Here is a 21,777-nt window from a genome sequence, read left to right as displayed (position 1 = left end):
GCCCGATGCGACGGCTTTTCTCATAGCCGTCTTCTGTTCAAGCGTGATAGTCTTTTGCTTTCGCTTCCCGCCTGTCGCACTTGCGCTGTTGGAATCACGCCGGCAGTACGATAAGATAAGGCTGAAGACTGCCAAAACCCACGCACACACAACTACGCAGCGACGTCGGCGATACGAACAGGAGAGGAGGGGTGGGGGAGGAAGGCGACGCAACCGCGCGCGCAGTGTGCATTGGGGTTCTTCTCGGGCTCACCGCGGATAGTCCGCGGATTCCCCGAAGCCATAGGGATACGTGGGAAAATCGAACGTCGGACTGCTTCTCGGGGAGCCCGCGGTGAGTCCGACACTGTAAAGGGCCCCATTGTCTGCATGGCGTGCGCAGCGAGAGGAGGTGGGCTTCACGGGCGCAGCGTCCGCATGGCGCGCCAGCCAGCTTCGCGCGCGTGGCGGGAATTTTGAACTGCTAATACAGTTGCCGCGTCACGCACTGTCTCAAATCCGCGTTGCGCACTGTTGTAAAATTAGCTCAAAATTTTATTTCTCAACGAAATTTGTTCGTTATATCCCGTAACGGGGAAATTTTACCTTGTTAAAACGAGGTTTTAAATACATTGGTTTCTATGGGGACTTTCAAGGCGAATTACGATTTGCTCGTTATATCCATTATTTCGTTATAGCCCGTCTCGTTATAACGAGGTTTAACTGTATATATAGACTCACAAAGCATTGTTAGCCATTAAACAAAAAAGCATAATAGCTTTGAAAGGTGTGGTTTTTACTTAAAACAAAGTGATTTGCTCGTACTGTTTAGGAGGAACGGTTGCATCTCATCCACTTCTGACATTAGGTACTAGGGGCTGATCGTTCAAACAGCCGTAACCGTGTGTGTATTTTAACGTACAAGAATTAGCTCCTCTCATTGTATCTCATATACCGAGAAACCCCTTTGGGGGAGTCGATGGGGAGTCAACCCTGAATCTGTTCTCTGCCTGGTCCAGTCCAGGTGAAGCGAGAGGCAGCTGACATCGTGGTGCACCTGCTGCCCGAGGAATTCCAGGAGGATGCCGCTCTTCCGATCCTGGCTGGTTCTTCCAACGCCAGCATGGATTCCAACGACCCGTCTTCACCATCGGACCGACTGCCACCGCATCTCTGCGACACGGTAAGACAGCCGGGTGTAAATGCTGTACGAAGTATGTTTGATTGGATCACAACATATTGCGCTATACATTTTACCCCTGCTTTACGCATGGTATGAAAAGAATTGGCTCCAATCCACGCTGTGAACGTGGTTGGAGAGCAAAGCTTTAAACGACACCCACAACAATTGCCCATGCGACGTCACTTGAATTCACACGTGTGGCTCTACAAAGGGTGAAACCAGAGGTTCTGGCAGCCGTTACCTGGAATTCGCGGGGGCGGCGTCCCAAACGTAGCAGTGTCGGCCACGGCCGGGCTGGAGCGGTGGACGCCGCCGCTGTAGCCCGGCTGTGCGTTGGCAGAAAGAAAACGGATAGGGGCGTCTTTCGAATGGTGAGACAGCGGAACCTGGCCATCCTGATGTGCTCGCTCAGGGCTACACCACCGCGCGACACAAGCACAGACACTGAAACAATTCGGAATGTGAGCTTAGGGATTTCTATTAATGCCAATTTAAACTAGGTAATTTAGTATGTTCTAGAATGGTGAGAAAGGTGAGGGCATTTTTATAATCGCTATTTATCAAAACCAGTTGCTCTTCTCGCCTTTTGTGATACCTCTTCAGACACAGCCGAATTGGTATTCACCAATTTAGAAAATGGAGTCTCATTCGTGGCAAGTAGTGCACAAAAGGTAGCGTTTCCCTAGTGGCCAGATGTCTGTATGTGATCTCAGCATTTTGTTTTCCCACCCTGCAGGCCAATCCTTAACGTATATTTGCTGTACAGCCACTTAATTCTGTCGGGTGTGGGTTACCCTGGAGGTGCTGTCGAACAAGTTAATCAAGCTGTGCAAAGGAAGCGCTCAATGGACGCGAAGCTGTGCCAAAACAGGCCCAAAACAACCGTCGCTAAAGCAGACGACAAAGCCGCACTGCCGACACGCCCGCTGGCGAGTAGGCAACTCCACGCGGGGAATGCTCGGTGGAATCGCCGCGTCATCTACAGTGTGCGCTGTAAGTGAAACCCTCTGTCACCCCATTGCCACCGCCCCCGCCGTGTTGGGAGTTTATTGTCCCGTACGCCGCGAAGGAACCGTTGGCTGGTAGAGGTAGAAAGCCTTGCTTTAAAATATGGCAGGTGTAGAAGTCCTGCCAGAAGCTAAGTGCAAACACTAGCACTTCACCGGTATTGCAGTGCCATCTATGCAGTGAGAGTGGGCAATAAACAAGATAATCAAGCAGGCGTCTGTGAGATTGTAGAAGCTCTGGTCTGCAGGCTATCTTCAGTTTTAAGGCCTTGCTCTGGATACATCATTGCCGACGTCACGAAAACACACGATTTAGTGAGAGAATGGAAGTTTTGGCTTAAAGTGTTCAATTTCTCAGTGAATAGAGCATTGTTTGCGGATGGACAAATGCTGAGAGCACTATAAAACACTAAGTCTTTCAAATAAAAGAAAAAAGAAACTTGTATTTTGTCTACATGGCCCTTTTAAGTCCTTGACTCTGGGCCAACACAACCCTTCTATTTCTCTTTTCTCGCATCCTGATACAATGGTCCTGCCCAAGCTGTCCTGGTCAACAATTGCTAGATAAGAAAGTGCAGCTGTGTATTGATATAGTCGCAGAACACTTTAGGGGCTCATCTTGTCTTCGTTGCTCACTTGCTGGACCCAAGTAGAGCCCCATAACGCTTCGCTGTAGAGGCTGTTGTCATGGTGTCCCACAGAGGTTCGAAAGCCAAGCAGTTTATATAGTTATAAGCCTTTGAAACTCGTGAACCGCTGGCGCTTGTCCTACATCTCCCCGTTGTTTAGCGCAATGAAAACTGCAGGTTCATTTGAGGCAGAATATACGTAATTAACTGGCAGCGCCCGGGTTCATTTAGTTAGGAACGCTCATTGGGTTGGCTTTTACGATAGTAAGCGAAAAAGTGGCGGTGCAACGCCGGCACGTGCGTGAGGAAAAGCAATCACAAAAAGAACAGAATTCCCGCTGGCGCTGTTTCCTGCAGGGGGCGCGCGCACACTGTGAAGGCGGGAAATTTGAAATGCGTTGGCCAAACCTCCATTGAATTCATCAGGAGAGGAATGAGACAGGGCGGCGAAGAGCGTTATGGATGGTAGCAGTGAGTGGATAACGGCGCCACAGCTCATTATGGCGAATCACTGCTCTGCATTTCTGACAGCTTTCGCAGTGTGTGGAAGGGCTTTAATTTTTCTTCAAACTCTTTTTGTGTGTTTATTTTAGGCATGAAATGCCGTTTGCGGGGACACATATTTAAGATTCTTGTGCATGCCTGTCTGCAGCACTAGTACTTTTTAGAAATAAAATTATTGTGGTGTCAGTACTAGAAAACGGATGTGCAAGCAAGGGCCTTCCCTAATTGGTGTCACTTTAGTGATGGCATGAGTGTGCAGTGGAAGACAGATATTAAACAACAGTCCTTTGAAACAGCCCAGTGTTGCCTGCTAATGCCTTAATGATGTTTCATGGGCATGAGGAAGCTAGATGCAGAATTAGGCCTTGAGTGCCAGGTTGGTTGGTTCTGCATCATCATCGTGCGTGGTTGTCCGGACCCTCCTCTCTACGATGTCAAGTGAAGTCATGATAGATTGCTTGCTGTTTGCAATGGTGCAACTTTCACGGATGAAAGAGCGCAATAGGGTCAAGATGCATATGAGGAACTGTTGGTTTATCCTACAGAGTTCATGCGGACCCTTGAAAACTTTGAAAACCTTTGAATTTGAAGAGGTTGTTTTCAAGGCCTTTTAAAGTACTGAAATTTTGACAGACTCTTGAATATCCTAAATCTCCTGAATTTTCATTTTTAGCAGGTATAAAAGCAGCGTGAGGCTATGGAAGGCCTGGGTGAATGTTTGCTCCTTGGTTGACCTTTTTGAGCATTTACTGCGCTACAAAATGTTGCATTTTGTAGCACAGCCAAAGTGCTTATCCCTGTCACTCTAAAAAACAATGATGAGAAATTATCAAGAAACAAAATGTCTCTGCAGCGATCGATTCAACACGGCTACTTGTCGTCAGACAAGTCCTCTTGTTTAAGCCTTGGCTCCAGCAGAGTTCCCATTCTTCGACGACTTCACGTCGTTTCAAGCCTCCATCTTCCCCCAAACATCAGTCTTCTTTAGATTTTTAGCCGACAATGTGTTCTTTGAAAATCTTTGGGATTTGGGGTGAGGGGCAGGCCCAACTTCAGGGCCATAGAGGTGACAAAGAGGCGGCTGCAGTGGTGGTGGAAGAAAAGGAGGGAAGAAATGGCGACAAGGGAGGAGTGATTGAGCCGTTGAGAATTTAGAACAGCGGGGGAAGGAAAAAAACAAGTGTGCAAGCACAGGAATGAGGGGTCGGGGAGCGATGGCAGTTTAAAACTGGGGGAGATGGGGGGTGGTTAGTTAAAGGCAGGGCAAAAAAGTCGAATAACACAAGCAAGTCGGTTGCTGACAACTGACGTCCTGATACAAAGGGAGGGCCTGTAGTCATCATCATCATCTTCTTCTTCAAACCTCGAGTTTTTGTCGCATAAACGAGCATGAAAAGGATCCTGACGCCTTCTCTGTTGGACGCATTGCTGCCAGTGCAGGATGACAAGTGGTTAGAGGGGCACCCGTTCCCGTGCTTCTCCAAGGAGCTGCAGCCGCTTCTGAATGGCGAGCGCATGGCCAAGGAGGAGCACCGCCGGCTCTCAGTGCATCTGCGGCGCGAGATCATCAACTTCCTCGAGTGAGTGGCTCTTGTTACCCACGTTCCCAAAGGTTGGCCCACGGATGTTCACCAATTCGCCAATGGCAGCGATAGACATGGGACGCTTCCAAGGGTTTTTAGGGGACCTAAAGATCCTTTTTAAGGCTTTAAATTTTTTTTTCTTAAATTTTTAATTTTCAATTTTAATCTTTAAAAATCGTTTTTAAGAGACTTGCCATTGCTATGAGTCATGCCTTTTCTGTGCCACAGTGAATCGGTGGCGAAGGTGCAGTTTTGCCGGGCTCAAGAATGCACGATTGACACCAGCTGCTTTGGCCATTGTGTCTGTAGAGGTGAGAAACCAAACAAAATGCCAGTGTGTCGAGATTTTCAGGCAGCATAAATAATCTATGGTGCTCCACTATGGCACACTGCATTGCCCATGTGTGGCTCCAGTGTGTACTACAGCTAAAGTGCACTTTTGTGTTTTCGTTGACTAAAAACTGTGGTATACCAGAAATTACACCTTTTTGGTGGTAGGAATGCAGGATGGCTGTTCAGAATATGTGTGTATATACATTAGCCTTGCAAACTATGCACTGGAAGCATGAGATAGGTTGTTATGATATGCTTTAACCAGTCATGCCTTTTGTGAGGAAGGCAACTGGTCCCCTTGACGGATAGTAAGTAATTTTTCACTTTGTGATGTTTGGTGATGTCCATCTGGTGAAGTCTGTGCATAACGTACCATATGTGAGTGCAGTGCTGTTCCTTGAGCACAGTCAGCTGTTTATGTGGACACGTGTTACAATAACCATGTTAAACTAAATGGAAGGTTTAGCTATACATTTGAAGCACATCATTACATCCTTTTTGAACATTGGCAGTATTGACTGACTGTTCTCACAGTGCTGACCATTCAAAAGTGCATGGTCACGTTGGAAATTTGATTTGAGCCAGTTGTGTTGTATTACACGGTCGTGATACAACGTCCAGTGTGGCAGGTTTTTGACAGGCTACTATGTGCAAGTAACGTCGTGATGTGGATGACCCGTAACTGTGAACCAGGCATGAGGCAAGTGCTGATAATGTCATAGTGTTGAGTGTTATAATCTCATTTGGCTTATTGACAGGTTCTAAAAAACCTTGTGGTTTGAGTATTTGAGTGTCTGGACCAACGGGGTTATGAAATTTACACAAACATTTGTGAGTGGTGGTGACAGAGTTTACATGCCCTCCCTTACTGCTGCCCTCAGCTGCCACTTTCCCATTGTAGGAGTTGATTCGACATTCGTGAGAGCAGTGGCGTCGCTGGGGGGGGGTTAGGGGGTCAACCTCCCACCCCCTTAAAGTTTTCATCGATCGATGTTTCGAGCTTTTCCTTTTGAGGAAACGTGTATTGCATAAGCACAACCCCTCTCTCCACCAGAAATTAAAGCCGTTCCACTCAGTGTGAAAGCTGTCAAAAGTGTAGAGCAGTGAATTCGCCATAATGGGCTGTAGCGCCATTATCCGCTCACTGCTATCACCCGATGCAATTCAGATTTCCCGCCTTCGCAGTGCTCGTGCGCCCCCTGCCTGAAACTGCACCAGCGGGAGTTCTGTTCTCTTTGTGCTTTTCCTCCTGCACGTGCCGGTCTTCCATTGCCACTTTTTTTCGCTTACTATCGCAAAATCCAACCTAACGAGCATTCCAAACTAAATGAATGCCAACGCTGCCACTTAAAGTCCAACTGCAGCAAAAATTTACCTGCCCCAAATTCTGTTTTAACGTGTGGTATGTACCACTGAAGTCTCTTGTGACCTAATTTTAAGATCCACACACGCGCAGTAAAACCGTTCGAAAACACGCCACTTCAGCCGATGCAGCACCTAGCGGAGTGTCACCACAACTGGTCGCCACTGCGACGAACTTCCGGATGTGACATTTTAGTCAGGACTCCCGTGACTCCTGTGTGGCCGTCACCTCTCCTCAGTAGCCCTTTTACGCAAGGCTTTACGCGAGTGAGCAGCGTAATTTGTGCATCTCGCATGAATAATTGCTTTTACACGTTTCCGTAATGCGAGCAGCTGAAGAAGCGCTGGGTTTTCGAGACATAAAGAGCAAATTGGAAGAGTGCCGGGGCCGGTCGGCGCGAGGCAATACATCGTCGGCGAGCGAGTACGGCAGTAGCATAACGGCTGATTTCGTGGTCGCGATGGCGGCAGCAGGCTCCTAGTCGACTCGGCAAGCACGCGAGACGCGTGTACGGCCTACGCAAGGTGATACACTGTTGACACGGCTGGTCGGTGCGTTGGCGCACGAACGACTACGACAGCTGTGCGGCGCACTGCAAGCTCGCGCAATATGCAGAACGGCTGACGCGAGACTATACGCTGTTGTCGCGGGCGGTCGAAGCGCGAGTGAGTACGGCAGATACCTGTGCGGCCAACTGCACAATTGCGGCCGCCCGACTCTTCGAGAGCGTGAGTGGCTCGAGTACGGCTGATGCGAGGCGACACACTGATGTCACTGTTATCAAGCCGGTCGGGGCGCGAACAAGTACAGCATGCGGCGCACTGCATGGAATCGATTCAGTTCAAACAACTCAGTCAAAAAATAAATAAAAACTAGCCGGCAACATTTCACTCACCAGTTAGAAAAAGAAGATAAAGGGGGGGCACATTTGGCAGCATTGAGTCTCGGGAAAGGTCACTGTTTCACGATGCCAGCGAAGACACTGCAGTGCTTTCCTCGCTGCATGGCATCATTATCTAAAGATTTGGCGCGGGCACCCTGCTAACTGGAACAAACTGCCAGTGTAAACAAAAATAACAAAATTTTGATTTCATCTTCGATAAGATATGCGCTGAAACCGAATTTTACAGGCTAGCCGTCATGTTTCGACCCTTTCCTCTCACGGTAAATTTTTTTTTTCTCTTACAAACACAGGATGGTTCGATCGGCACAGGGCATATTCGCTGTGCCGGCACCCATCTACAGTTAAACCTCGATGTAACGAAGTCGGTAAAATTTGCAATTTTCTTCGTTACATTGAAATTTCGCTACATTGAAATTCGCGGTTATACAGTCTACGCTCATTACAGCAGATCCGGCAACAATGGACTTTCGGTTACAACAGACCATTTCTGTTGGTTTGTCTGGTCCCCATGCATTTTAAATGGACTCCACTCCACTCATAACGGACCCGGCTAGAGCAGACTATCGGCTACAACAGACTAAATATTAGGCGAAAATTGTTTCGACTGAATGTTTATAGCGGACTTCCGCGGGGCAGGCACCCGATGTGCCTTTTATTTGTTTATTTTGGCAAGAAAACTGTTATGTCTGGCAACATTGCTGGCAGACGAGTCGTTGGCGCAGCCAAGCCAATCCAGTGCCAGTGGCTTTTATTTGTGCGACCAGCGGCATGAGCGGCAGGGTAGCTTATTTCACTGTCGGATAAATTAAGCGTAATTAACGCTGTTGAACATGAGTGAAAAACTGTCGACATGGCCAGAAGTACAGGCCTGTCTAAGCAGACGGTCCGCTCTACCGTCAAGAACAAGGCCGCTGCCGATAAACGGGACCCCGGTGAGATTGAAAACAGGGCTATCGAATACTCGAAGTGGTGCACTCGGAGACGAGTCTGCCCTCGTCCGTCTTTTTATGTAATAAAAAACTCGGGTTGAGTGAAGTTCGGGTTTTATTATTCCCACGCATGCATCGTTCCCGTTCCGTTCGGTGAAAAAGGTAAGAAATGCCTCAAGTAGGGGTTGTTCCCCATCCATTGTGTGCAATCTGCCGGTAACCGTGCGCAGGTCTAACTTTCGATTTTACAGCTGTCCGTCATCAGATTATTTCATTACAGCTGTTTCAATGACCAGACTAAAATCGCTAAAAATGTAAGCTGCCTTGAGGGAACGTCAGGCAGCGATCCGATTTGTTGACAAACGGTTTCGGGAAAACCTGCCTCGTCGTGAGGGGATTTAAAAGAGCCTAGCTAATGCTGATGGCCCCGCCTGATGTTTTATAGCTGCATAATAATTGCGCCTAGTTATATTCTTGCTTTATTTGTTCAGCTCATCATGCGTCTTCACACGCTTGACCGCATGCGCTAGGCCTTTTCCAAGTGCCGGTGCTAAGCTTTGGAAACGGTGTTTACGCGATTCTTTGCCCTCGCGGGAACACTGCGCAGAGGTGCTGCAGGCGTGTAGAAAGAACAAAGTGTATGTACTATGCATATGCAATATCGGTCAAAGTACCCACTTTAGGGCTCATACTCCCCTCCCCCCCCCCACCTTCCGTGTCAGATACTGCATACTTCGTCTACAGCGGACGTTTTTTTCCGGATTCAGAGGGTCCGTTGTAACGGGCGTCGACTGTAATGAAGTGTTCATCCCGTGAAGCGTTCCCTGAAAAAGAAAACGTGGCGCGCATACACGGCCGGCGCACTGTTTCTGTTTCTATCGGTGCTTAATCGTCTACGCGGGCATCAGCATGAACTGCATGGAGGGTTTTCTTCCCGCAAAAACGCGCCCTGCAAGCCACAGGCGCACTGACGCAGCCGCGGAGACCACCCGCACGATGTGGGTAGCTCCAGCGACCGCCTCTAACTGCTCGCTGAAACGCAACTCAAGGGGCAAACGAGAGGGGCATGCGAGAAAAAAAGCGGATAACGTGGGCGAAATTTTAACTGTAAAACGTCATACGCGCCGCTTACGAGAGCGCCCATCAAATATCCTCCGCGGCGGTACGCCTTATCATCTAGCCAGCCGGCATCCCTGAGCGCTTCGAAGCTCCCACCATAGGGTGCACGCCTCCCCATTGGCGAAACCATGGCGAAACTGGTCAGGCTCCTCCCACTGCCGCGCACAGCGCGAGTCACTTCTTGCCGCCGGCACGCAATCGTGGACGCCGGTGTGAAAAAAAATGCGCATGCAAGCCTCATAAAGATTCACAAATGCTTGCTGGGACGATGAAACCCAACAAGCATAAGCGAACTCGATCGAAGTGCAAAGTGGCAGCAACACCAGAGGAGGTTGGGCTTACCACCGCGGAGGATATTTGATGGGCGCTTTCGTAAGTGGCGCTAACACGTTTCACAATGAAAATTTCGCCCACGTTATCCGCTTTTTTTCTCGCATGCCCATCTCATTTGCCCCTCGAGTTGTGTTTCAGTGAGCGGTTAGAAGCGGTCGCTGGAGCTACCCGCATTAAACGGTTGGTCTCCGCGGCTGCGTCAGCGCGTGCGGGGCGCATTTTGCGTTTTTGCGGGGAGAAACGCTCGATGCGGTTCACGCTGATTCCCACTCCGACTGTTAAGCTCCGACAGAAACCGAAACAGTGCGCCAGCCGTGTATGCACGCCACGCAGTTTGTAGGCAAGGGGCTTGCTCACAGACTCCGTGGCTGGCTGCATCCGCGGCATTGGGCGACCCGTGTCGCCGTTCACGTTTTATTGAGACCCCATTTCGCCGCTTGCGTCTCCCAAAATCTACTTCTACAAATTAAATTTCGTGCCTAGTTCTTCATGAAACTTCGTTACATTGAAATTCCGGCAAACGGGACTTCGTTACATACAGGGTGAAAATACATGGTGTGCATACACTTGAAGTTACAAAAAATTCCTTGGTTCGTTACATCGAGGGTTTCGTTTCATTGAAGTTCGTTAAATCGAGGTTTAACTGTAGTGCCAAACACTGCCTTTTGTGTACGCCCCGCTACACCTGTGTTTTCATTTTACCGGACGATTATAGGCACGTCTCAGCAGCTCACAGCGAAGCAATAATGGTTGCACAAACTTCCCAACCCCTTTTCGGGCATGTTTTAATTAAGTGCTTGAAAAAAACGGACTACCCGAAACACATCGCCTGCGCGCCGACTTCTTGCAGCCAGCTGTGGGAGAATCTGCCGGCTGCGCCCACTTGATTCCTGAGTGTAACGTAACTTCCGGTGAGCCGTAATGGCCGCCCTTTTTTTCCAGTTTCGGTTTGAAAATAGCATTTTTTATCTTCGTTTACGATGCAACGACACATATTTCGACCTCCAAATTTTGCAGGGGGCACTTTTTGAGGTAATACTACCAGCAAACAGTGCGTTTAAGCAGCAGAAAATTTCGTTGCAGTTGGCCTTTAAGTATATTCTGCCTCAAATGTACCTGCAGTTTTCTTTGTGCTAAACAGTGGGGCGATGTATGACAAGCGCCAGCGGTTCAAGAGTTTCGAACGCTTATGACTATATAAATCGTGTGGCTTTCGACGCCTCTGGGTTACGCCGAGACGACATCCACCACAACGGAACGCCGTGTGGCTCTACTTGGGTCCAACGAGCGAGCTGCGACGACAAGGCGAGCCCCTAAAGTGTTCTGCACTTAATAAATTTCTGGCTACGCCACTGCGGGAGAGTTACTGAAGCAAACCCTCATAGTCTCGAAAAAAACGCACTTACTGGGGATATTGTGGGTGCGGTGAAACTGTCAGAAAAGCAGCTGACGTTCTCCTTGCTTCCCCTGTAATCTATGCTTTGCTTTGTGCAGCGACCACCATCTGATCATGGACAGGAGCCATGCGGTTCGCCGCTGGAAGTACCATTACCTCGGCAAGACGCTGAAAGCCAGGTACCCTGGGCTTGCTTGGGACATGAAGGGCAGCGGCTGGGCAGCTACACCAAACAGGAAACTGCGCAGCAGCAAGGTCTGACGTGTTTTTGAAGTTTCCTGGTTTAAACGGGCCGTGCAGACAAAACACAAGTTTGGTTCATTCGAAAGATTGCCTCGTTAGAATCATACTGACACCACTTTTAACCCACAGTTCACTCCAATAAGCTACATAATTAGAAAAAACAGAAAATGGCCATGCGACCCACTAGCTCATTTCCCGCAACAGGTCCTATGATGTCATATGTGCAAGTTCTGCGATTGGCTCAGGCCGGCAAAAGCAAACGCAAATCAGGCAGGGATTATAAGCTTGCCGAGCGAGCCATTTACTCTTAAATGTAATGCATATTGATTTTACTGCAGTAGCAATGGTGGGGTAAACAATGAAAGGAAAATACACGTAAACATAGAAGTACTGATGTGCACTGCTGATGGTACTGGGCGCAATATGCTTGTTTAGCTGCACAGCGATCTGTCTTACAGGACACTTGCAGGACACTTACAGTTGTCTTACAGGACACTAGCTGGTTCACGTAAGCGATGTTGTCTTACGTGACCCTGTTTGTCGAGCATGCCCAATGTTTCACGAAACAACTACTTTCTACTCTAACAAAAACAAGCCAGGCGCACATACGGTCAAAAATGAAGCAATGGCGGACAACGGTCCACGGTTCAGTTTGGTGGCTCCATCTGAGAGGACTGACGGTAAGCAAGGCTGCAGAGCCTAATGACGCACTGGAAGTTTGTTTGAATACCCGCCCTTGTGACTTCGTGGCAGACGTCGCAAAAGCACATGATTTGGCCAGAGAATCAAAAGTTTAACCTAAATTAATTAATTTTGTAGAGAATATGGCATTGTTTGCTGCCAGACGAGCGCGGAGGCACTATAAAGCCTGAAATATTTTGAATAAAACAAACTGGTATTTTGTCTGCATGTCCCCTTTAAGGGACCTTGAGGTGTTTTGAGAATGCAGCAGGGCAGCTAATGAGGCAAGAGATGCCATGGTAAAAGATGCTGTTGTAAGCACCCCTCCGCCCTCTTCTGCAGATCACTTTCTTTCTCTGCTCATGCTTTTGAGCATGCAAATAAAACCAACACGTAAGAGCACCTGACTCAACTTCTGGATTGTTATAGGTGCTGTTCGGTGGCTCTGCCATATGTCCTTTTGTTAGTCACGTGCCTTTATTTTGTATGCCATTTGATTGTATCACCTGGTGTGTCTTGATATACCGTATTTACTCGCGTAATGAACCCACTTTTTTTCTAGAAAATTCGGCGTAAATTTGGAGGGAGGGTTCATTATGCGGGAAAAAATTGCAAGAGATTTTTAACCTGTTGAGGGTCACGGCCGTAAATACGGCATCGGCAAACACTTTCAAAATGGTCAATGACGTACATGTACAGCATTGCTTGTATCTTTAAAAAGCGCGCCTTTTTCGCCAACTTCTCTTGCTTGGCATGTGCTGCCACACTTCGGAAACATGTCAAATTTTTTTCTTGTGCCGATGGCTCTTCTTTTTATTTTTTTATGATTTACTTCAGTGGCACGCCGGCTATCACTTGCGCATCTGCTAACGAGGGGGCGCGCTAGGTATTGCCCACCGGGCGCCCGGTCGCCTTTCGCTTCTTGCGCCTGCCACAGACCAAGGTGGCCTGTGAAACTGATGAGGCTGTTTTCATCTCTTTTTTTTTTGTATTTTATGAGCGGCGTGCCGTCTATTGCTCCCACATCCGGCCGCGCACAGCGGCTCGTTTCGGTATCGTCCTCCGGGCACTTCCCGCTTTTTCCGCCAGCGAAACTGGTGTCTATCTGATTTTGATTCACGCAAAAGGTGCCGGCTTGTTACTCTCTCGTTTTTATTTAGAATTTTTCTTTCGTTGCTCATGAATAAACCATACAACACAACACAACGATTTTTTTTGTCACTTTATGGTCACAATAAAAAAATTACGATAAATTTTACTCGAAATAGATTCATCCGAAGAATTTAAATGAGCAATAAAAAAAATCAACCCTGGGGGTCGCATTTGGCGAAAACATTCAACCCTCAAAGGGTTAAAAGTTGAAATTTCATGCAGTAAAGTTGCTAAGAGAAGCACTGTCAGAGCCTTACCATTTTCGTAAAAACACGTAGGTAATTACGTAATCAAATTTCTTATTTATTCAGAACATGCTAGTCATGGAGCTGCCCTCCTCACTGATGTCGCTTGCGGCTTCACATTTGTTGTTGGCCCACAGCGCACCGTCTTCCGAGGTCAAGGCACTCCAAAATATCTTTTCCAACACCGGGAAACTTCCCTTCGTTGGGCTCACAAAACACACGGCGATCCCTGTTCACCGCCCAAAAACCTGTCGTTTTCACCCGTAGCGTACACGCACTGGGTCAACACTGAAGTGCCGCCTAGCTGCGCAGTTTCCATTTGCGTCAACGCATGCTCCACCACCTTTAGTTTAAAACCGGCTGTGTAGCTCACGTACTGGCCCATCGTACGGCGCGCACCAGAAGCACAAAAAAAGGTCGCAACACAGCTGAACAACAAAACCACGGAGCGTCATGGCGACGTCACAGAACCACAAGAACAGAGTGTGGAGTATGTTTAGTGCTTTGTTCGCATGCCGCCAAAACCAGCTAGAACAGCAAAAAGCCGGGAAGGAGTGCGGAGTACGTTTCGTGCTTTGTTCGCACGCCGCGACGTTTCTATGGCGCAAGGTTTGTTTTGCGTTCAGCAGGTGCCGCTCTGCAAGCGTGCAATTTTTAAATTGTGAGCCACGGCATTCGCGCTCACGGCTCCGGCTACTGTTGATATTTATTTTTGTTGGAATGCGCTTTTAGCATTTCTGCGCGTACTGTAGCGTGGTATCAAGTTACTGCAATCGTCTACGGCATCAGCAACCATGCTGAGATAGAAACATATTTATTTATTTATTTATTTGAAAATACTGCAGACCTTGGCGGTCCAGGCAGGAGTGGTACAACAAAATACACTGAAGTATTACATACATCATGGTCAACCGTGATGTTCCCGTTGCATGTTTTATTCAATGTGACAAAAAAATTAAATTCTCAAAAAGAAAAGGGGAGAGGGTTCATTAAGCGAGTGGGTTCATTACACAAGTAAATACGCTCCGTCTGTATTGTGGGACGGTGTAGGCGGGCCTTTAGGGGAATGCGTGTGACGTTTATACGCCTCGAGCGCGGCCTGTAGGGGCGCCACTGAAATCCCCCTAGCGGCCCGTTTCGAAAGCAGCCGCGGGAGTCCGCGCCCCGCTCCCCAGTGCCGCCGCTGCTTTTGCGGCACGTTCACGACTGAGATTTACCGTTTGCGGGTGTTTTAAATCCATGTTTATGTGGAGCAGTCACTCTGTTCGCAAATAGGGTGTGTTTCCGAGAGTGTAAATGTTTCCGACGCGAGCTTAGTGTGGTATATTCGGTCTGTATAAGTGCCAGGTGTGTGCCACAGGCCAGCGTCGCGGAACCGGCGTATGATGGAGCCGATTGTAGTTACACTGACCTGAATTTACTAGCCGTGTCCCCGTAACCGCCGGTTCCTCAGGTGTTCATGCTACGGCTATACACTACGTTTTAAATCGGTTTTGTGCGCTTACATAATCAGCGGAGCACTGATACCTGACAGCACGCCAGTTACGTTTGCCAATATTATTGTTCACCACCATTTACAAGCCAGTCTGTGTTAATTTCGGGAATATTCAACAAAAGTACGATGGACAATACATAATTATACTCGGGGATCAGCACACGACAGAGTCGTCTTGTCGTGAGGTTCGCGCCCGCAGACTTTCATCTGCTACATATATCCTCTGCGAGCAGCGCGGAGACGGGCTTACAATATAATCCGCGTCCGCGACTAAATGCTTCTTCGAAATATCGTCATATGGCACAGGGAGCCTGCAGAATAAACCAGAAACTGAAAGCAGAGGGGCCTTATCACATACAGTCAAACCCGGCTATAACGAACCCGGATAGAGCGATTTATGCTATATATCGAACAAAAATAATTCAGTTACGGATATACATGGGAAACTGATTCCTTATAACGAAGTTCACATCCGATATATCGAACTCCGCGCGCCTAGAATGGCCGCCGAAATGCATGGTCTCGGAGCGGCGATTGAGATGTGGATTGGCCGCGACCACGGAGCAAGAGCCGGGACTGGGACATTGCGCCTTGCCCGAACCGACGTGACGGCCGACACTTTCCGTAACTATTTCCGACGCGTGGGACTTACGACGGAACCCGCCCAGTCAGCGAGTCCAGACTAAGACAGCAGCATCGGTGAACTGTGGGAAGAGTTCGCCAACGTTGCCGATGCTGTCGCGAGTGAAAGCCGTCCGATGCTTAGAGCAAAGCGGTTTCGGTAGTCGATGTGCTCCGCCAATGCTTCTTCGATTTTGGAGAACACAGACTCGTACTGCTGCAAATAATGTTTCGTGTAGAGGAGGCTATGCTAGTTGTAGCCGCCAAAACCGAAGTGAAAACAAAAATCACCGCTTTTTTTTTTTGCAAAGTAGGCAGTTCGGGCGGAAAGAAGCTTTATTAATTGCAATAAATGGATTATTTTGGGTATGGTTAATGGCTACTTTACCCGTGTTCCTTTCTCTATGCGGGGGTGGTGGAGTTGAGCAGTGGGGGGGGGGGGGGGGGGGGGGGGGGGGGGGGGGGGGGCGTCTACCGCGCAATGCGAACTCGTAACAATAAGCTCGTTATAGGCGGGTTTCGGCTATATCGAACTATTAGATATGTCGAACAAATCGCGGTGCATATTGCAGTTCGCTATAAACGGGTTCGACTGTACCACCTTCTTCCAACTACACATTTCATCGCTTGTTGAACAGCCTACCCTGTATACTTCCAAAAATGCGTCCGCCGTACCGTTGGCCGTACGATCAGCTCTTCGTTGAAGTAGAAAAACAAAAGGAAAGTTAACGCGAGATTTTATGTGTGGGATTTAAAACGTTCATTGCTTGATTCCGCTCCGCATTTGTACACGGCGTCCCCCTCCCTGCCCCGCCCCCCCCCCCCCCCCCCCCCCCCTCACCGATTTCTCGCGAAATAGCAGTGCATTTCGCGTATAGTTGGTCTAGTGAAACCTACCTGGCTTAAGTTTAGACGAACGTCTTTAGCGTGCCAGAAGCAGCACTGTTTTTTTTTTTTTTTTATTTCCGTTAGAGCTATTATGTTTCTAAATTCCGCATTGGCACAGCATTTATTTTTCTGTGGTTTCATTTCCTTGGTTCTTGCTATATGGGGTGTGTGGGCACATATTTAGCGACGCATAGGCTTGGAATATACTTTAGATTTTCGCATGGTTTATATTCTTATGAAAGGCATAAGTTATTGTCTGGGATTGGGTAATCACATCCCCGAAACATATTTTTCTGCGGCGTATATATGCGAAACGACGCCGCATTCGTTGTCCACGCTGCAAAATGAAGCCAATCTCTCATTCTGCCAGCATCAGGTCTAAACGAGGCGACAGTAGAATTCATTAGTTCCTGACGTATTTGGAGGTGACATTGCCGTCGCCGACGCCCGGAAAGAGCGGCGACGAAGCGCGCAGAACCGCGTCCCCGGGTAGCTCTTGCAGGCGATCGCGTACTCTACGAAGACGCAGCTGCTTTTTAAGTGACCTAAGCGTTCTCTTTGCCTATAGTTGTCACCATAAGAAGTTTTTTTAGGCGCGGAAAGGCGAAAAGAAGCGAAATAGAACCAAAACACTGCACGAGCCCCTATCAGTCACGCAGCGCAAATCCCGTCAACGCCGCGGAGAAGTGGCGGCAGGCGGCGCAGCGATCGCGAAGCTCGAGGCGTATAATTCGTTACTTGCGCGAATATTTGCACTTTCACGGAATACTCAGTCGCTGCAGAATATTCAGGAACTTTCTAATATGCATTTCTCAAATTCAATACGGTTCGAATAAGAAAAATATTTGATTTGTGTTTGAAAGTACCGTATTTTCCGGTGTATAAGTCGCAGTTTTTTTCTGAAATTTTCGTTGGTGCGTCTTATCCACATGTGCGACTTATGTATGGAATAAATCCGGTTCGCGGTGGCCGCGCGTGGCCAGCTCACGTTAAAGGGACACTGAAGTGATATGTAAACATTGCGGGATTACTTGCGCAAATTGTAGTCCGGAGTCCCCAGGCCATGTTTCGACCACCCTGGGCGCGTTTACGCGATTTTATTTAGTAGAAAAATTAATTCGAAAATGCTGTCCTCCTCTCTTTACGCTCGCCCATTTTCTGCGGCGTTTTCGTGTGACGTCAGGAGGGGATAAGCTGGCAATTGGCCGCGCTACTGCACGGCTCCCCGGCCTTCAGACAGAGTCAGTCGGCCCAGCGTTTCGTCCGCCGGCCGCCGACGGGTCGTCGCAATTCGTTCGCTCAGTTGAAACGAAGCCAGGACACGTTTGTGAATGGTAGAATTTGCCTTTCTTTACTTGTTAGTTTGTACACTGTATCTAGCTCCAAGTCAAGGTCGCTTCACACAAGCGCTGCACAAGCGCACATGCGACGCTTCGCTGACTGGTATGCCAGTAGGAAAATATAAGGCCTCTTGAAGGCGGGAGAAGAGTCAGCGAAGTCAATATAGGTACTAAGGAAATAAAATCAACTGATATTTTTACAGTACAGCGTAAAACTAGGGTGCGGGAAGCACTTTTTTGCGCTGGGCGAACAAGCACGGCGGTCAGCAGCACGACTACACTGACTACACATCTGCGAACGCTTTTCCGTCTACGAAATGCAATTGCTAGACGTGAGCTATTGTGGAAACTCGGGCGACGCTTACTGCACGAGCGCAATACAACAAATAGTCACCTAAGCTGCTTGAAATGTCAAAACTAAAGAAAAGTGTAAACTGATTATACAATATATACCCTGTATTACCAGTGCCAGCCGGGCCGTCTTCGTGGCCGAGCGGTCTGGGGTGCTAGGTGTGCCGCCGCAAGTATTTTGCAAGTCACGAGTTCGAATCCCCGCGGGTACGTGCTTCTTTTTTTTTTTTTTGTAAGTTAACTTTTTCGTTTTCCGCCGATGTTTTCTATATTGAGTTCACCTTTTTTTGCGCCGCAACGTTCATGGCTCCACGAACTAGTTCACAAAACGCGCGCAGGCTGGCACTGGCGTGCTAGCGAGTTCTCGTTGGCGTGCTGTTGCCATAAGCACCGACTGCTTGCAGGCAGTGGGCACAGGCCAGAATGAACAGACCCTTGGCCTGGTGCGAACACGCTTTTTACGACACAGGCATGAGGGAGGCAAGCTCCAAATATGGGGGAAAAGCGCATGACATTTGGGCGTCTGCGGGTACGCGGAGGGCGTTCATGCACTGCGTAGGTTTCGGCTAGTGAATGCTACGATTCCAATCCGTCCTAGGAGGCTTATCTTTATGCATTTTTACAGCTGACAACATGGCAGAAGCGCGGTACGATAATTACTGAGTTTTTGAGAATGCCCATCCAACAACGCCAACGGTTGTGTTTTACAGAACCGAAACCGAAACCGAAACTTGTTTGGTTGCTCACCTTGGGCATCGTCCAATCACGGTGCGGCTCCTCCTAACGTCACAGCTTTAGTTGGTGCGGCCGCCGCAAACCGCGCATGGTAGTTTTTCTTCTTTCGCGCTTTGTAAAATAATTACCGATTTGTCAACCGAATAAACGATGAAAAGTGTGCTAATTTGAGCCAGTCTACGCAGTGCAAGCAAAAACGGGAGCTTGACAAATTCACTTCAGTGTCCCTTTAAAAGACACAGCTCTATGGTAGGGATGGGCGAATATTCGGTATTGTCAAATATTCGATCGAATAGCTCTCTATTCGTTATTCGCTTCGATCCGAATGCAGGTATTCGATATTTTCGAATTATTCGATGCTCCCGAATAGGCAGCTAAAAGCCAAGCTTTTCGGTCGAGCTTTCCGAGAGTTACCCCAGGCTTGGCTCAAGACCCACCGACGCGGACATTTCTATTATCAGTGCCGGCACTGCCGAGTTGCTGCCTTGCCTAGAGGTTCGACGAAGCTCTCGGCCGCCAGCACACTTTAGGTTAAAAAAAAAAGGCAGCACTGAAACGACACCGCTCCGAACATAGCGGCACCAAGCCAGCAGACTTGTACAGGCCGCCATTTTGAATAGGCATGCCGCCATTTTGAATAGGCTCGCACAGCGCGGCAGTACGCCGCACTAAGCGAGCCTATTCAAAATGGCGGCCAGCCACTTGCGCTTTGCTTGGCTACGGCCGAGGATACTAGTGGCTACAATACTTCTTTTTTTAGCGGAGCTTCTAGGCGGCGCTTAACTCTGCGAGTTTCTAGGCGGCGCTTAAACTTGTGAATGAGCAGCCGGCGGAAACTGCTGCACCTAGAGCATGTGGCGCAACAGGCATTTCTTCATGAAAACTTGTGAATACAGCAAAGGAAAGCTGTGTGTAAGATTTTGCAATAAATGTTCAACTGGTAATAGTTTTACACAATGCTGTGCCTACGTGAGTTCTAATTATTAGAAAAAATTGTGTACATTAGTCAGGTCACAAGTTACTCATTTGTCTTTGTGATTTGCAATGTGTACTATTCGAACTATTCGATTCGAAATTATTCGACCAAAGCACTATTCGCTTCGAATTCGCTTCGAACCTCAAAATCTATATTCGCCCATCCCTACTCTATGGTCTAAATGAATCCGAAGCCCACCGCTACGGCATTTCTCATAGCCCATATGTCGCTTCGGGATGTTAAACCAAGAAATTTGCAGCTTTTTCTAGTCAAAAACAATGATAATGGCCTGCGACAGCCGCGCACCACTTCTTGCCATGCGCAGTACCTACAGTTCGGAATAAATTCAAAAGTAACATCAAATTAAGTTGCAAAAACAAAGTACAGCTTATAAATTATTACAGAGAGTTACTCTGGACGAGGTAAACGTGCTGCTAATTTTTAAAATGACAGCTTGCTGATAAGTTCCGATTTTTGGGCCGCTTCTGTTCACGTCACTTTCATCCGCCATGACACCTTTATTGCACTGATTTACGAAAGCACGCAAGAGACGCGTGATGTTTGGAGAGATGGCCAAATGTGCCTCCGACTCTCAAGACTCCATTTCTACAAAAACAGTTGTGGCCGGGTTCATAAAGGCCAGAGTGATCCGGTCCGTGAGTAGTGAAGATGTTGGCGAAGACGACATCAATGAGTCGCAGGACGACAGCGATGCGCCGGCGGAACTCCCACTTGAAGTTGCTGATTTATTTGTTAGCGAGTCGCAGGAAGAAGACTGATTGTTTTGCCTAAACGCCGTCTGTGGGTACACGCCATTTGAGTGTATCAAACAATTTTCGAGAGTTAGTTCTGTCTAGAATTTGGACGGTGTATGCACATGTCAAGCCCTCCTTACCGGGGGATGCGTGCATAGGCGGCGGCAGCCGCAACCATGAACTTTCGCCGCACTTTCTAACGATCTGATTCACTATGAGTTTACCTAATTAACAGGTGCGTCTTGTACACCGGTGCGTCTTATACACCGGTGCGACTTATATACGTTTTTTTGTGGAAAAACGGTCATTTTGAGGGGGGTGCGACTTATAAAAAGGTCTGACTTATAGACCGGAAAATACGGTACACATATTTGCACATGCCTAATTTGGATGTGTCTTGACAGTGCACACGCATAGCATTCAAGAAGGAAAAATTTCTTCTGCGGAGTGGCAACAGGATGGGCTCACTGGTGGTATCATGACCGGCCGTGTTTTTATATGCAGGCACGGTGGCTCTCCAGGCTGGCTGAAGCTCGGCGGCACAGGCGCCAGAGGATCAAGCAGGGGAAGCGGATCACCCGCCGCCCTGCCACCCAGGGCACGGACCAGAGCACGCAGTCCGGCGTGCAGAGTGACGAAGAAGAGCCCACCTAAAGTCCACTGGGGCTAGTCAAGGCCCGAACCTAGCAGTTATTTTGAACGGCTACTTTAGAAACGCCATACTGGCTGTGATGTGACACACGGTTGTGTGCAGAAGAGCATGTGGGCGATTGTACAGAGCGTCTGTGTTATTGACACACTTCATAAACCAGTGACTTCTAATTTTCAAGTGCAACTGTTCTCGCTCGGATTTGGGCGCATGTGCGGACCACAGTATAAAATATATTGCTCTTCGGGGTGGACGCAGCAGTTCGCAGTGCCCTACGACTGAAACGGAATCTGGTCAAGGAGCTTGTGGCATTTTAACACCCTAATAAAATGGTGCTGTACTGGTGACACCACTATAAACACCAGTCGCATGGGTGCAGACGGT

At 48.4% G+C, this 21,777-nt stretch overlaps 1 protein-coding gene across 3 annotated transcripts in view; it reads left to right on the top strand.

The window, feature by feature from the left end:
* LOC144147074 (uncharacterized) overlaps positions 1 to 21,573 on the top strand; it is a 37,392-nt gene extending 15,819 nt beyond the window's left edge. Inside the window, exons 5-8 of one of the 3 annotated variants that reach the window (XM_077679115.1) lie at positions 999 to 1,162; positions 4,743 to 4,882; positions 11,361 to 11,441; positions 21,249 to 21,573. In XM_077679115.1, the coding sequence (XP_077535241.1) occupies positions 999 to 1,162; positions 4,743 to 4,882; positions 11,361 to 11,441; positions 21,249 to 21,414 (551 nt within the window). In that variant the 3' untranslated portion in view covers positions 21,415 to 21,573. Of the gene's footprint in view, positions 1 to 998; positions 1,163 to 4,742; positions 4,883 to 11,360; positions 11,518 to 21,248 lie in introns of all 3 variants that reach the window. The other 2 variants (XM_077679114.1, XM_077679116.1) reach the window with 2 other exon arrangements.
* The last annotated feature ends 204 nt before the right edge of the window (positions 21,574 to 21,777 follow it).

The sequence above is a fragment of the Haemaphysalis longicornis genome, unplaced genomic scaffold (assembly GCF_048455015.1).
Source record: "Haemaphysalis longicornis isolate Haplotype H1 unplaced genomic scaffold, Haemaphysalis longicornis Haplotype H1 scaffold_7, whole genome shotgun sequence".
Classification (NCBI taxonomy): Eukaryota; Metazoa; Arthropoda; class Arachnida; order Ixodida; family Ixodidae; genus Haemaphysalis; species Haemaphysalis longicornis.
This window is presented reverse-complemented; position numbering and strand designations above follow the sequence as displayed.